The 17913-nt window shown below is 37.4% G+C and overlaps 2 protein-coding genes across 4 annotated transcripts in view; one reads left to right on the top strand and one right to left on the bottom strand.

Moving 5' to 3' along the window:
- Positions 1 to 17913, bottom strand: part of gmfb (glia maturation factor, beta) — a 373066-nt gene that overhangs the window by 191535 nt on the left and 163618 nt on the right. The gene's annotated exons all lie outside the window — the stretch shown is intronic.
- The window catches only part of slc8a3 (solute carrier family 8 member 3), a 55871-nt gene that overhangs the window by 5043 nt on the left and 32915 nt on the right, over positions 1 to 17913 (top strand). For all 3 annotated transcript variants that reach the window (XM_051126927.1, XM_051126926.1, XM_051126925.1), the window contains exon 2: positions 9281 to 11137. In XM_051126927.1, coding sequence (XP_050982884.1) covers positions 9366 to 11137 — 1772 coding nt within the window. In that variant the 5' untranslated portion in view covers positions 9281 to 9365. The remainder of the gene's footprint in view (positions 1 to 9280; positions 11138 to 17913) is intronic.

The raw sequence follows: 17913 nt of genomic DNA, 5'->3' as shown, positions 1-17913 counted from the left end.
AAATGTTGCCTTGGAACTGAAATAAATACGCTGAAGTACTAAATTACTAAAACTATATTGTAATAGAAATGACTAATCAAAAAGTAATAAAAAAAGACAAAAGCACATAACAGAATTGTTAAATCTTAAAATTAGAACAGAAAAATACAAGCTAATTCAACATATTAAATATTATATATTAATAATAATAAAATAACACTGATCTCATGTTGGTTGGACTACAATAGTCTTCAGAATAGCTTCTTTCACAGAAAAAAAAGTCAGCATTACAATTTGATTGTAAAATGCTTATAGTCTTTAAATATCATATGATCAGATTATTTTGAACTAGTGAATATGCTTCTGAGAGAAAAGAGTGAGAAACAGACCAAGAGCAGGAGGAGGATAAAAAGAGAAATGTTTGATTGTAAGAATGCAAGAGCTCCTTGCTTTCGACCCATCTCTGTGTGGGCTTTCCAAGCAATGTTATGTGAAAGTGTGTGTGCCGTGTCTTCTACTGTATTTTTAGTGCATTACTTTTTTATGCTGGCATTGACTCTGATGCTGAGTGAGTGAAAGAGACGGTATGCGTGTGTGTTGTCGTCTCTGTCAGCACTCTGCCATCTCATGGGTGTATTTGGAATAATGTATAAGATCTTTTTCATGTTCTGAAGTGTGTTTGCTTACCTCCAAGAGTGCATCTACACACGCACACACACACACACACACAGGAGACCTGCACCGTGAGACTTGGAGAATCAAATTGTGGTTTTATTACACAGTGCTTTTGGAGGGTCAAACTGGGATTACACTCTTACACATATATGAGTGCATTTGACCAGAGCTGAAGATCTCCTGAGGTCTTCTGTGTGGGTGTTTAGCAGAGAGATGTTTCCTTCCGGTCCTCTGAGCAGCTACACACTACTAATTTACAATGCAATACCATGACCTGGGGATTATCAGTTTGTTTTCCTCATTATGAGACATGTATGGCTTTAATAGTACAGGGATTTTGTTAAATTAGTGCTGTCAGTTCGACATGTTTAGTTATATAAAAAGTAATGTGATAAAAATGAATGTTTGTCATGCCTGCCGTCTCAAAAGTAAAGCACTGGAGCAATTTAGGCTTTAAGTATCACCTTTGTGTTTTTAAAAATGTGCAATTATCGCAGCCTTGGCTTTGCCAAATGTGTCTTGAAAAGCCACAGATGAGTGCAGAGCTGCTCACAGAGGACATTTTTGTTGCGTTTCTGTCTTTCAGGATGTTTAATTTTCACATAATGGCCAGACTGACTCCAGGTTCAGTGCCGTATGATTTGTGGGCAGAATACGAAGTTTAAAGGGGTCATGAACTGCCTTTTTATTATTTTGTACTGTTCTCAGAGGTTCACTTATAATGTTATCAACATTTTACATTAAAAACATAATTTAGAAGTAATAGGCTATTTTCAGTCCTGTTTTGACCCCCCTCATCAGTACACTCTGAATATTATTTGAATTGTAGTCTCTGAAGTAAATGTCCACTGTTACGATTGGTCAACACTTGTGTATGTTTGACAGCCTACATTCTTCACAGATGGATGTATAAATGCTACGTACTAGGGTTGCAACTAACAATTATTCTGGTAATCAAGCTCAAATAATTAGCTCAAATAAAGTATCAAAAGCAAGTAATCATATGGCTTTATTCAACAACACTGTTAAAATACATAATATATTATAAACAATAGAGCTAATATACCATACGCATTGTAATGAATGACTGCAGAGGGCGCCATTATTGTTTTTACACTTTACTGCGCAATCTAATGCATGTTTAATATTTAAAATGTCCACTTAATCTTTAATATCTGGCCACTTTTTTACAACAGAAATGCTACAGTCACTGTAATTTCTTGAATACATGGACATCAAAACATGTAAAATCACAGTGAGACTTTGATTTTTTTTAAATGGTGGTAACCAGTTAGCATATTTAGAAAGAAAATTATTTAAAATCATTAAATGGCACATCTTGTGTTCCCAGATGAATGGTATAATAAACCTAAACTCACAACAATATGCAAAGATGGAGTTTGAGATGCTCCATACAAGTAAATGATAACAGTTTGTGTGGAGCAGCATTTACTGTGAACGGAGCTGCTATGACATGCACATTCGTAACCTACATGCATGTACATAAATACATTTTGCCGGTTACTCGACACAGGCGAAATGCAATCAAGGATTTTTTAAAATCGAGTGCTCGAATTGAATCGAGGAATCGTGACAGCCCTACTACGTACATATCAAATGATCTGTAACAACAGACAAAGCAATAGTGACCCCATAATGAGAACAGTTACTCACACTTGTGTGATGCGACATTACCGTTGGATCTAATATAGTCGGCACAGCATTGTCTTTTAGTTATAATCTTTCTGAAAATCCTGCGTTGAATTGCATCTTAAAATGAACAAAGGACCAAGCTCTTACTGACACAGTTTGGAACTTAATTGAAAATGAGTTTCATTCACTCTTTCCTAATGTTGCTCTCAGAAGGAAGGCAATGACATAAACATGCGTTTGCTTCTCTCATTATTTATATTACATGTGTGAACCGGTGGGCGGGGCTAAACAGGCAGTAATGTAGGAGCAGACATTGATCTTCTTCTGCAGTGACGGCGTTTAGCCGCACTATTACATCATGAAGCGGCACATTCCACAACATGTTTTTTTGGCAGACTGGCTTTAATGTAAGCTGTTTTTAGATAATGAGAAAGATTGGAGTTCTGAAACTTACAGGATGTTTTTATAGTACAATGACCTCTTATATATCAAAATATCAAGGGAATTTTGAATTCTCAGTTCATGATGCCTTTAAAATGACCCCAATTTTTAGTTCCAACTCTGCTGCAAAACACAAACCATGTAGTTTTCAAATAAGCCTGAAGGATGTGATTAGCTGGATCAGGTGCATTTAATTAGGTTTGGAACTAAACTCTGCAGGGCTGTGGCCCTCCAGGAATTGAGTTTGACACCCCTGATATAAGCACACACTTTAAGGGGTCATCGGATGCAAAGTTCACTTTTACATGTTGTTTGAACATTAATGTGTGTTGGCAGTGTATGTACAAATCTACCCCATAATGATAATAATCCATGCAGTGGTTTTTAATTAATCTGTAAAAATAATATCCCCTTTTTCAAATCGAGCCATTCTCAGATGCCTGTCGTTGTGGCGTCACACCAAAAGAGGCTGCTCCCACAATAGTTGATTGACATGAGCGTCTTACCTCAGACCAGCTGTAACAGTCCAACCTCCATTGTTTCTGGAGCAGGAATGTAAGTTAGACAAGAATATCTCTGATTGAGCGATTGTGTTGCTGGATGTAATAATGAACACAGTGGTCGTCCTTTACTCCCGACATCTGAGCTGATGAAGATGCAGTGGATTACGTTTGTTTGTGAATGAAAAGTGCCTCCTGATCTACATAAATGCGTCTATGTTCGCGCAAATCATTCGTGATCCAGCTTCACCTACAGCAGAAGTGAGTATAAGGGTTTTTTTTCTGAATCTTTGCGACTACCTTTCCTAATAACATGCTAGTTAGCAAGTAAAGTGGCTAAACACGGCTAAATGCGCCTAAAGTAAACAGGCTCGTCACTCCACAGAGAGAAGAGAGGGGTAGGGCGAGCAGAGCTCATTAACATTTAAAGCAGCGTCAACCAGAACAGGATGATTTTTGCAAAGCTGATTTTGGCAAGGTAAAAAAGGTGTTGTTTTACACAACCATTGAGAATTTTTAACCAAAATATATTATAGACTTTTCATTAAGACCTTAAAGAATCATATCAACTTGTGGAAAATGGGCATCCAATGATATATATCATTTTGAAAATGCCTATTTTGAGTGGAAGCAGAAACACACTATTTTTGTGAATGTCCCTTTAAATGCAAATGAGCTGCAGAACAGTTAACATGCTTTGCTCAAACTTTCGCCATGGTGTTAGAACTGGTACACCACTGTCGCTTGCGAAAACACAATGGCGGCACCGTGAGTCGATATGTGCAGGTTAAGGGGTGGTAATAAATAAGATCCCCTTTCTACGTCATAGGAGTGAAATCTGAGTGGCTCGTTTTTACACAAGCTTGCAGAAAAAGGCTTACCAAAAAAAATGACTGGGTTGTTCTTTTCCACATTTTCTGGGTTGGTAGATGCACCGGGGACCCGATTATAGCACTTAAACACAGAAAAAGTCAGATTTTCATATGTCACCTTTAAGAAAGATTGTAGAGTCAAAAGGATCAAACTGAGGCTTTAGTGTCGCACTATATAAACTCCCACAAAAATGTGAACTTAACCCTAAGCTACAAAAAATAAACATTTTGTGAATACTGGTGTGTTTTTGCATGTATATGAATTTAGCATTCATAGTGAAACAGTAGCAGCACTACATCTATGTGACATCAACTGCATTTGACGTCCGCTATGCTTTGACGGTAATGTTGTGCGATTGTTTGGCAGTAAATAAACAGTCTGGTCACTGTGGTCCAGTGGATGGGATTAAGTTTCTCTGATGAGCAGATACAAACCTGCACCAGGCCCCAAAATGCACACACATCCAAGCTTTGTTTGATTTTTATGAGCATGATTTCAGAGACTCATAAAAATATTCCTGTCCCACGCGTTTCAGAGTGTTGCTATGGTAACAGGTGCTGACTTCATGTGCAGGGATAAGACAGATCTTTAGCTTCAGACACTCAGCGGCTATTCGGATATAATGCTACATAGCGCCACCTCAGACGCACACACACTTTTGGTTAAACTCACTGAGGAGCAACTCTTCTTGTTTTAAAGCTTTTAAATGTGAGGTTTCTTGTTTGGGATTATTTGCTGGTGTCTGTTCTATTAAAGGAGTAGTTCACTTCCAGAGCAAAAATTTGCAAATAATGTACTCACCCCGTTGTCATCCAAGATGTTTGTGTCTTTCTTTCTTCAGTCATAAAGAAATTATGTTTTTTGAGGAAAAAATTTCAGGAATCATCTCCATATAATGGACTGCTATGGTGCCCGCATGTTTGAACTTCCAAAATGCTGTTTAAATGCAGCTTCAAAAGGCTCTAAACGATCCCAGCTGAGGAAGAAGGGTCTTATCTAGTGAAACGATCGTCATTTTCTACAAAAAAAATAAATAAAAAAAAAATAATAATAATATACTTTTTGACCTCAAATGCTCGTCTTGTCTAGCTCAGAATGTACTCGGTTCAAGACAGTTAGGGTATGTAGAAAAACTCCCATCTCATTTTCTACATCGCTGCAGAAGTACCGACCCAGTGTTTACAAAGTGAACGTGCAAAGAAAGTCAAACGCCATTTACAAAAAGATACAACAGCGATGTAGGGTGGTTTTGAAGTTGGAGGAGAAAATGACATGGGACTTTTTCAACCTACCCTACCTCTTTTGAATGAACTGCTCAGCATTTGAGGTTAAAAAATATTGTTTCGCTAGATAAGACCATTATTCCTAAGCTTGGATCATTTAGAGCCCTTTGAAGCTGCATTCAAACTGCATTTTGGAAGTTCAAACTCGCTGGCACCATAGAAGTCCACTATATGGAAAGAAATCCTGAAATGTTTTCCTCAAAAATCATAATTTCTTTATGACTGAGGGAGGGAGGGAATGAATAACTAGCACTCTCTTCACCCTCAATACCACGACTGAGGTGAGTCCCTTGAGCAAGGCACCGAACCCTGATAGCAATATGGCTACTCACTATATGCTACTTCAATACTCACTACTGTGTGTGTGCGCACTTGGCCACGTGTCACATAAATTGGAGTTACAACAGTTATCACCTATGACTAATTTTTCCCACATTGTCTAACTTATCAGTAGTAGGTTTCACAGACACTCACACACAGTCTAAATCACATGAGTCTAAATCTAATAATCTATAACCAATTGGCTTGCAGCTCTCATAATGTCTACTCAGTTTCAGACACATTCACAAACATACATACATAAAACAGGAAATCCTGTTTAACTGTGGTAGACCACTGCAACCCTGTTTTGAAGCATCTTTGTACCCCTATTTAAATATTTCAGCTTCATAACATTTCACCTCAGCTCTTTCAGTAGCATCTGTGACAGTGTTGATTACCACAAAAAATAACTTTGACTCGTTTGGCTGTTTGGAGGATACAGCTGCAAGACTGTTATATTCCTTAAAGGGATAGTTCACCCAAAAATGAAAATTCTGTCATTAATTACTCACCCTCATGTTGTTCCAAAAACGTAAGACCTTTGTTCATCTTCAGAACACAAATTAAAATATTTTTGATGAAATCTGAGAGCTTTTTTTGTCCCTGCACCTACATCAAGGCTCTGATGTAACATGGACTATTTTAATGATGTCCTTACTACCTTTCTGGGCCTTGAATGTGTAAGTTGCGTTACTGTCTATGCAGGGTCAAAAAGCTCTTGAGTTTCATCAAAAATATCTTAATTTATGTTATGAAGATGAATGAAGGTCTTACGGGTTTGGAGCAACATGAGGGTAATTATTGACCGAATTTTCATTTTTGGATGAACTATTACTTTAACATAGTATAACACACATCATGTGACGACAGGCTCCCTCCTCTTCCTTTCTTTCTTTCTTCATTTACTGCTGTATATGTATATAGACAGAGAGGAGGGAAAGTTGGGGGCAGCTCAAGGCTTCAGGCCGGGCTCTTTTGCTTTACAAAACAGTTTTTCCTCATTAGGCCTTCTGTTTCTACACTGTGCTGTTTACTTACAGCCCACTGCATATGTGTGAGTGTGAGAGTGTTTGTTTTACTCACTATAATCAGGTCTGGCCTGATGGCTCTTGCGTAGTCCGCTTATACGCATCTGCATCTGCCTCGCAACATCTTTTCAGTTTATGAGTTTTGGGGGTTTGATCATATAATGTACAGTAGTTAAACTGCTTCCTGAATGTTAGGAAGCAGTTGCAGGAATCATAAAATATTTAATGATTCGGGTTCCTTATCAGTTCTTACTAATTTGTAGAAAGAAATAATTAGGATTGAATTTAGGCTTTTCACAAATTGAGATCTCATGTGTCTCCACTAGACACTATGCTTGTATTTGCTAGGATACTGAAGTCTGCAGTTAAAATGTCATTAAAAACTCCAAGACCTGAATCTGAAATATGCTGTATAAACATTTATATATGAATGTACATTACTCATACATGTACATTTATAGCTCTAAACTTACAATGATATGTAAATATTTCATTTATATATTATAATTGTTATGCATTAACTTTAAATATGTAATTTATTTCTGTGATGGCAAAGCTGCATTTTCATTACTCCAGTTTTCAGTGTCACTCCTTCAGAAATCATTCTAATGTGCTGATGTTCAAGAAACATTTCTTATTATTATCAATGTTGAAAGCAGTTATGCTGCTTGATACTTTTGAATTTGTTTTATTTTGTAATACAAAGTTCAAAATCTTCAGTTCAACTGAGTTCGAAACATTATGAAGGTATCTACTGTAACTTTTTTATCAGTTTAATGCATCCTTGTGGAATAAAAGTATTAATTTCCTTAAATTCTGATTAAAAAAACTTAACACACCCCAAACCTTTCAACGTAGCATATTTTATTTCTCCTAAGGAATTTGAAGGGAAACATGAGACACAGTGGATAGTTAAATGAGACATCCATTCTAGGTTTTCAAAGAGCAACCCCTTGAGCAACACAGATTTCCTCTGGGTGCATTTCTGTGTTAGAGAAAGAGCAAATGAACTGCACACACACACCACCTCCATCTCCATGTGGATTCACCAGAGCTGCTCCCACATACTCCCACATACACACTCTGATCTCCGCTGGTGCAGTGGGATAAAAATGTAATGAAATAATCTGTGTCCATATTAGTTAATTATTCCCAGCTCTCTGGGTGAAACCTGCATACATTTAATTTACAGAACAGACGCACAGCACCTCTGTTACAAAACCTAGTGAGCTGTAATCTCCTAGTTAAAGATATATTTTATCAAAAAATGTAAATTCCATCATCATTTACCCCCCCCTTCGTCATTCTAAACCTGTATAACTTGCTAACTTTGAACCCCCCACCAACCAAATTTACTGACTGCAAGCTTTTGAATGGTATGGTTTAAAAGGTTACAAAAGCTTTTTATTTCAGATAAATGCTGAATGTTAAAATGCTAAAATGTTTTAAATATTTATGATAATAATGATAAAAAATTGTTTCTTGAACAGCAAATCAGCATATTAGATGATTTCTGAAGGATCATGTGACACTGAAGACTGAAGTATTGATGCTAAAAAAATTTAGATTTGATCACAGGAATAAATTACATTTTAAAATATATATTCAAATAGAAAACAGTTATTTTAAATAGTAAAAATATTTCAGAATTTTACTGTTTTTTTTTTTGCTTTGGATCAAATAAATGAAGGCTTGGTGAGCAAAAGAGACCTCTGTAAAAAACATTAAAAATCTTACTGTTCAAAAGCTTTTGACTGGTAGTGTACAAAATATCCATTTTGGGGTCTCTTTATTTGGTTTGTGAGCAGTGTTGCCAAGTCCACGGTTTTCCTGTGGAATTGGGCTACTTTAACACTGTTGCGGTTTGAATCAACCCCAATAATGTCATATTTAGCCCCTGAAATGCGAATTTACCAGGGGAACCCCGACAAAAAAATGTGTATTTTATCACCCGGTTTTTGCATTTAGCTAAGCAAACAGCAGCACACTCTATAAATAAATAAAAAAAAATTGCTTTACCCTGAACCATTTTTTATAATTCTTTTCAATGTTTATTTAACTTTATCCACCATCTTGGGTCATTTTATTACTGAGGGCAAACCAACTAACCCCAAAAAGTGTTTTAGGATTAAATTTCCTTTTGAAACAGGAGCCTTAAAATGCTACCTCAGTAGGCAGCATGTTGGAGCAACGCGCTGCCCTTGGTCTGTTGTTGATGTTTTCCAGTGCGTCATTTTGGACATTGCTTATTCTGGCAACATTCACACCTGCTGAGTGAGGCCTTTTAGCTTTCTGCTGTGTGGACTTTTAGTATTTCACCATATTATATCACACACACGCACTGCTCGCAAATCTAACAAAGTATAATGGCTGTATTTGCTGAATTCTCAGATGGCTTTGCTTACGTTACTTTTGCGCTGCTTATACTCCTGATCGCTGATGTCAGGTGTCTTTCCTGGGCCATTAGGAAGGTGTTTAGTCACGTTTGTTGTTCTCTGATTCACCCACTGCTTTTCTTCTCCCACAGGTGGCGTGTGGAACCAAAGACAGCCTAGTGCTGGATTCCCGAAGGACAGCTAGAGATCACAGACCCTTGAGGTGAAAGAGGGTGCATGGATCGCTCAAGGACAAAGACTTCTGCCTACCTCTGGTTGGGCGTGGTCTGCGTGGCAACGGCCTTCCTCTGCGCAGAGGCGGGAATCACGCCAAGCCCGTCCCTTTCGAATAACACCACATGTGTTGGCGCGACAGGTCGATGCCAGCCCGGCATCATCTTACCAATTTGGTACCCCGAGGACCCTTCATTGGGTGACAAGATCGCTAGGGTCATTGTGTACTTCGTGGCAATGATCTACATGTTCCTAGGGGTGTCGATTATCGCAGATCGCTTCATGGCCGCCATTGAAGTCATCACCTCCCAAGAAAAGGAAGTCATCATCAAGCGTCCGAATGGTGAGACGACAACGACGACAATCCGAGTGTGGAATGAGACCGTGTCCAACCTTACGCTCATGGCGTTGGGCTCCTCTGCCCCTGAGATCCTTCTCTCCGTCATCGAGGTTTGCGGGCACGAGTTCTACGCTGGCGAACTTGGCCCGTCTACTATCGTAGGCAGCGCTGCTTTCAACATGTTTGTGATCATCGGTCTATGCGTGTCGGTTATCCCAGAAGGGGAGGTCCGGAAGGTAAAACACCTGCGTGTGTTTTTTGTGACAGCAGCGTGGAGCATGTTTGCCTACGTCTGGCTCTACATGATCCTGGCTGTGTTCTCGCCCAACGTAGTCCAAGTATGGGAAGGGCTTCTCACCTTGGCGTTCTTCCCCATCTGTGTCGTTCTAGCTTGGGTGGCTGACCGTCGCTTGCTCTTCTACAAGTTTATGCACAAGAAATATCGCACGGACAAGCACCGAGGTGTCATTATTGAGACGGAGGGTGACCGTTCGAAAGGCATCGAAATGGACGGAAAGATGATGAATTCTCATTTTGTTGATGGCGGAGCTGCTAGTAATTTGATGGGGCTAATTGAAGGCAAGGAGGTGGACGAGTCTCGAAGAGATATGATCCGTATCCTGAAGGACCTGAAGCAAAAACATCCTGAGAAGGAGCTGGACCAGCTGGTGGAGATGGCCAACTACTATGCACTGTCACACCAACAGAAAAGCAGAGCGTTTTATCGTATCCAGGCCACGAGGATGATGACCGGAGCTGGAAACATCCTCAAGAAGCATGTGGCTGAGCAGGCCAAACGCAGCGCTAGCGTTCAAGAAGTTCACGTAGAAGAACCGGAGGAGTTCGTATCCCGCATTATGTTCGAACCTGCCATTTACCAATGTCTGGAAAACTGTGGAGCCGTCCTGCTCACGATAGTGCGTAAAGGTGGCGACATCACTAAGACAATCTATGTGGATTATAAAACGGAAGACGGCTCGGCGAACGCCGGCGCGGACTATGAGTTTACTGAGGGCACGGTGGTGTTCAAACCTGGTGAGGTTATCAAGGAGATCACTGTTGGCATCATCGATGACGACATCTTTGAAGAGGACGAGCATTTCTTCGTACGGCTCAGTAACGTGCGTGTTCTGGAGACGGAGGATGAGGTGCTGTCGCCGAGTAGCCTGCCGTACCCCAAGGCCTTGATAGGATTCCCTGCTGTTGCCACAATTACCATCCTCGACGATGACCACGCAGGCATCTTCACTTTCGAAAGCGAGTCCTTGCACGTGAGTGAGAGCGTGGGCATCATGGAAGTGAAAGTGCTGCGGACGTCAGGGGCGAGAGGGACGGTCATCATTCCGTTCCGCACAGTCGAGGGACTCGCTAAGGGCGGCGGAGAGGACTTTGAGGACGCGTATGGAGAGCTAGAGTTCAAAAACGACGAGACTTGGTAAATATGCTTTATTTAATTCAGTTATACCCTTTTTTGTTAAGGCCAGAGGGTAAAGAGGGTGAGATTTATAAAGCTTGAAGAGACAACATAGGCCCACAAAAAGTAGTTTTAAGGATTTTGGAATGTCTTTGCATTAGAAAATGTCAGACCAAGTGTAATAGATGATGCTAGAGCTAACTAGGCAATTTGCAATTATTTGTGCACAAGGTAGAGTCAGGTTAAAGGATTTATGAAGTTATGGTGTCCTAACTGAATTCTTAATACTAAGTACTTCTAAAACAAAATGCTTTTTAGTCTTGATTTTGAACAATACATCTGTTTTATTAACGAAAACCTATTAAAATTCCTTGTTTGTGAAATGCTTTGCATGAAAAGTGCATTTGCTAAGCCATTAATACACTTCATGCAATTTAAAGGATTAATTCACTCCTAAATTAAAATGTTCTGATGAATTACTCACCCCATTTCACCAAGATGTTCATGTCTATCTTTCTTCAGTCAAAAAGAAATTCCAGGATTTTTCTCCATATAATGGATGCCAATGGGGAACATTGAGATAAAGGTCCAAATTGCAGTCTAGCAAAACGATCTGTCATTTTCTAAAAGAAAGGGATATACTTTCTAACAACAAATGCTCATCTTGCACTAGCTGTGTAGTGAGCACATTACATAATCAAGTTGGAAAAGTCACGTGTGGTTTGTGCTGCGGTTCAAAAAGGTAGGATAGTGTGATAAACTTCATCTCATTTTCTCCTCAAACTTCAAAATCGTCTGACATCATTGTTTTACCTTTTTGGTAAAGGGTGTTGGACTTTCTTTGCAACGCTGTGTAAACACTGGGTTGATACTTCCGTCTACGTCATGCGTGACCTTTCCAATGTAATTACGCAATGCGTAAAGTCGTGGACGCAGAGCTAGTGCAAGACGAGCATATTGGGCTGCCCCCTAATAGTCGACTAACCGTTAGTAGACGAGAGGAGGCTTGCGCTTACTTGCTCTTAAAATACTCCGTCATTTTTGGTCATACAGATTAAAGTAATACATCTTTCTAATCTGTAAAGCCTCTGTGTTTATTTGTGTGCACTCACAATAACATTGAAAGATTGTGCTTTTGTAAAATAATTAAAGCAAACAGGATGCGCTTTCTGCCATCTCGGTCTTTATGAACTTGAGCGCGAATCTTGGAAACTCTGTGTATACTTGCCTTACAGACATGAATAATATATCTATAGAAAGTCAAATGTCTACTTTTAAATGAACCAATTCAAATAGAAAACAAATATTTTTAGATTATGTAATCCGTATGAAACATGCATACAGTGTCACTACTGTGGAGATGACGAGTCAGTGTCGCTGACTTTATCTCTTAAGCCAAAAACAAAGAAAGCGCTAGTTTATCAGTAAATTATTAAAATGTTAACGCATTCATAATTAATTATATCTGCTGATGTGTTGTGGCAATTTTTTTTTTGCCTACATAGCCTAATAAGCACTTGAGCGCTTATTAGGCTATGTACACAATCAAAGGCTCATTATTATGATTAATATAGTTTATTAATAAATGTGCGACTAATAGTCGACTAATGTTTAAAATGAATGACTACTAGTCATTCATTCTTCAGTCGATGGCAGCTCTAATTTGTGGAAATAAATCAATATGACCGATCATTTCGCTAGATAAGACTGTTATTCCTCAACTGGTATTGTGTAGAGTCCTTTGAAGCTGCACTGAAACTGCAATTTGGACCTTCAAAACACTGACTGCCTCTGAAGTCCACTATATAGAGAAAAGTCCTGTAATGTTTTCCTTAATAACCCTGACTTCTTTTTGAAAAGAAAGACATGAACATCTTGGATGACATAGGGCTGAGTAAATTATCCTTTAAGTGTCAAAATAGTTTTTGGGACCACTGTAAGGATGTGTACACACACAGTAGTTGAGGATTTGTGATTTTACGTTTGAGATTTGTGGATGTTGAGTTGGTCAGATTTGCTCATGTGATGCTGTGTTATAATGGCTCTATTAGAGGGGTACATGTGCCAGATGTTGCAAAGACCTGTTTCCTGCTGTTTGTATTCTGTCTCCTTTTTAAATCTTTTGTGACTTCCAATATGAGCAATTTAATCACTTTTACATACATACATTGTCTCTATTTTAGCACACACAGTCACTCCACAGAGGTTTAGGAGGGGGGTCTGTGATTTCTCCCAGGAATGTTGGTGTCTAATTAATCTAGTTCATTCATGTGAGATTTGGAAAGAGATACAGTAATACAGTAACACACAGACCAGATAGAGACAGAGAGACGTGTGGTCCAGATATGCTGCTGGGTATTAATAGTTCAGTAAGAATATTCACAGCATATTCCACATGACACTCCAACCCACCCACGGTCTATGTAAGAGTATGTGAGTAGCTGACACATAATGTGCCCATGGACTTTTTTTTTTTAATTAACATCAAGATTTTAGAGTTAGAACGTATATTAATATTTAAGGGAGTGTGTATATCTTAGTTTCTGTGTCTGGTGATTAAGCGTTTCAGCATTTTAATCCCGTTTCTTCCTTTTTAAGTGGTCCTATGGTGAGACCAATGAATTTTTAAACTCCAAATTTTGCAAGTAGTTTCTGAATTAATATGAGATTATAAAACATGCATGGATCATAATGAATAAAAGAGTTTTAAATGGACTATAGTGTCACATTGCAGAACATGTCAACTTTCCAGAACTACCCTTTCCAGAACGTCAACTACCCATGTGCTGTATGCATTAACCAGAATGTTAGGAATAACTCCATTCATCCACATTAAGTGACTGTTTTAAAACTTAAAACCAAAAAGTTTTTGCATTTTTTTTTATTCAATATTCAATTGCACTCTTAAAAATAAAGGTTCCAAAAGGGTGTTTTTGCAGTGATGCCATAGAAGAACAATTTTTGGTTCCCCAAAGAACCTTTTAGTAAACAGTTCCGAAAAAATCTAAAGAACCTTTTTCCACTATAAAGAACCTTTTCGGCATTTAAAAGGTTCCATGGATGTTCAAGGTTCTTCATAGAACCATTGATGTACGGGTGGGCGATATAATTATCACAATATTTTTTTTGCCCATATCGCCCACCCCTACCCCTAACCAAAAATTGTTCTTCTATGGCATCACTGCAAAAACACCCTTTTGGAACCTTTATTTTTATTATCACGATAATTTTTTTCATATCAGTCGATATCGATATCAGATTTTTGCTCCAAAGTGAAAGTTGTAGAAACCAGACCATTAATTTTCCTTAACAAAATAAATATCTAAATAGAAAAATTAATTTCTGCATGTTCTAATGAGTTATTATATTGTTTCAAATCAAGAAACAGGTTTGGGTTGTCTGATAATGATAATAATAATAATAATATCACTTTTTTGTCTCTTGGAAATGCACATTTGATAGTAGCTTGAGGATGCAGAGGTACATTTTTGTTCATTATCAATCAGTAACATTTGTAAAAAATTGTAGCAACCTCAGTTTTATATGGTTAAATTTATTCTGACCCAGTTTTTTATTTTTTTTATTTTTTTTTTTAATTAAGCATTGGTAACTAACCATGCATTTTAAATAATGATAAACACAGTTAAAACCACACATAATGGTACCTCAATACCATGGTAAAAATATAACTACATGGCTTTATAGGTAGCCTATTTGTATGAAAAACGGTAGTCTAAAAACATTCAGTATAAATGCACACATGCTACAGCTTAATCACAAATACATACATACTATAATTATATACCATTACTCCTGTAATAAAATTCAATGTGAATATCTCACATTGCTGCCACAATACCATGGTGCAGTGAGTGTTACTACAGTAAATCTATGGTAAATGATTGCGATGTATAGATTGAAAAGCCTTCTGACTGTCTCGTTGCACACAGCTTTAAACTAGTTTGAATCACAGAGTCATTTGTGTTCATCGCTGAATTCAAGTGTTTCACACTGGATCTCAAAGCTTGCTTGAAGGAGCAAATGCATCTTCTCTAGTGAGCTCACGCAGCACGGCGGTTTGAACTTTGGTCCGAGTGGATAAACGGTCTGTGTGGTGCAATTCAAATTAGTTGCGCTGTTTTGTTCCGCTTTTGGCACATAAAAATTATATAGAACATTTATCGAACTCTTCATATCATTTTATAGAGGAAAATTATATTGTGATAATTATCGTTATCGAATTATTGCCCAGCCCCACACTGATGGCAATAAAGAACCTTTCTTTTTAAGATTTATGATCCTGCATAAGGAGCAGCTTGATTGAACTGACCAAATGTAGACATGAATGCAATTCCTCCAGTGTTTTAGTTAAACACATTTCACCTATTTTTCAATTATAAAAGATACACTTTTAGATAAAAAATTAATTAAAAGTTTCATTCAGAGTCCACTGGGCTGAATAATCTCAGTAGGCACAGACAATTTGCTTGTCATTGCAAATTTGCGTAAAGAACAATGCATCCAAACAACTTGAGTGGTATCATGTCTAGAAAGTGACACTTCAGCTGCTGTCGTTCAGTAAATAGTGATGAAGGTATCGTGACAGCCCTAGTACATGAATAGCAGGCACCATTCCTCAGTTACGGTTGAGACGATGGACTGCTTGCAGAGAGAAAGTTGAGTAAAGGCATCTGCATCTATCATAACCAAGCACCTGCCGTTGCCTCCAACAGGGTTTAAATCATCGGCACTCTAACCAGTGCGCTAACTAACTAGATCATATGGAGCTATTCAGCCTTCTGTTCAGCTTTAAGAAAGGTCAGCAGTCAGCACATGGTAGATTCACACAATTTGTCTCTGTCTTTCTCCTTTATAGACAGTTTCTGGAGTTTTATGTCACTGTGACCCCTCTTCACTGACCTTTAGCCCTTTGGAGATAGACACAGTAGATGAGAGACCAGGAAAAAAGATATTTAGAGAAAAATGTATTCATCAGATGACACTTATAACCTACTAAAGCTGACAGAGCAATGGAAAGAGCTCCACCTCTCAGTCTCTTTATATCCATCTCTCTCCGTTTTTTCCTGTGTACACTGTCATTGTGTTACACACAGTGTGTAAGTGTGAGTTTGAGAGAGCATGTGCATAGAGTTTGTGTGTGCGTGTGTGTGTGTGTCGGGGATCTCCTTCTCGGCTGGTGCTTGTTATATTCCCATGATGCTGCAGCACGATGCACCAGAATGCACCAGGAACCAATTCTCTCTGTCTCTTTTTCTCTCAAGTATTTTCATTTCAGATCATTAGAAATGGTGTCTTTCTGGCCCAGTTTTATCAGCTCTAATTTATTATGCTACTTATGTTGTTTGGTAGTAATGCTTTTTGTGAGTAAGTAAGCTTTATTTGAGCTCATTAATAATTAGCTGTGATTTGAGTTGTTGTAGTTTATGGCCTACTGTAATTTAAGTCCACATAGTTTAAGTAGATGAAAGGCAAGTTACTTTATGACTATGTTTAGACACTGTAGTTTATGAGCTAGTAGCTGTGGTTATAGTCTGGTTGAATTACTAGTTGGAATTTTAGACACTGTAGCTTATGAGTTTGCTGTATATATATATAGTCACTTGGAGTTAAGTATTATATTGTATGTATATTTAATTCAGATGCAGTTCTGATTGATTATTCATTATAGGTTTTTCTATATTTAGCAAGAACACATTAAACTGATGAAATGTGGCAGTAAAGACATTTATAATGTTACAGAAGTTTTCCGTTTAAAATAAATGCTGTTCAATGTTTTATTCCTCAAAAATAAAATCAGAGTTTCCAGAAAAACAGCACTGTTTTTAACAGTGATAATAATAAGAAATGTTTTTGAGCACCAAATCAACATGTTTGAATGATTTCTAAAAAATAATAATAATATAATAATTTTATGAACTAAAAGTGTTCAAACAAAAAGTGTTTGAACAGTAAGATTTTTTTTTTGTTTTTTAAAGAAGTCTCTTCTGCTCACCAAGCCTGCATTTATTTGATCCAAAGTACAGCAAAAACAGCAAAATGTTGAAATATTTTTACTATTTAAAGTAACAGTTTTCTATTTGAATATATTTTAAAATGTATTTTTTTCCTGTGATTTTAAAGCTGATTTTTTGCATCATTACTCCAGTCACATGATCCTTCAGAAATCATTCTAATGTTCTGATTTTCTGCTATTTTTTTTAATCATTATTATGTTAAAAACAGTTAAGTAAATTTTTCAGGTTTTTGATGAATAGAGAGTTCAGAAGAACAACATTCTCAATCAGAAATCTTTTGTAACATAATAAATGTTTTTATCATCACTTTATTTATTTTATTACTTTAATTATTTTTGTTATTTTAATGTTACAAAAGCTTTTTGTTTCAGATAAATATTGATCTTTGGATCTTTCCGTTTATCAAATAATCCTGAAAAAAATGTACTCAACTGTTTTTAATATATATATATATATATATATATATATATATATATATATATAATTATTTCTGAAGGATCATGTGACACCAAAGACTGGAGTAATGATGCTGAAACTTTAGCTTTGATCACAGGAATAAATTACATTTTTAAATATATTCAAATAGTAAACAGTTCTTTTAAATAGTAAAAATATTTCAAAACTTTACTGTTTTTCCTGTACTTTGGATCAAATAAATGCAGGCTTGGTGAGCAGAAGAGACTTCTTTAAAAAACATTAAAATCTTACTGTTCAAAAAATTTTGACTTTTAGTGTACATGCATAGTCACATAAAGTGGATTT

This window comes from Labeo rohita, chromosome 13, assembly GCF_022985175.1.
Source record: "Labeo rohita strain BAU-BD-2019 chromosome 13, IGBB_LRoh.1.0, whole genome shotgun sequence".
NCBI lineage: Eukaryota > Metazoa > Chordata > Actinopteri > Cypriniformes > Cyprinidae > Labeo > Labeo rohita.
This window is presented reverse-complemented; position numbering and strand designations above follow the sequence as displayed.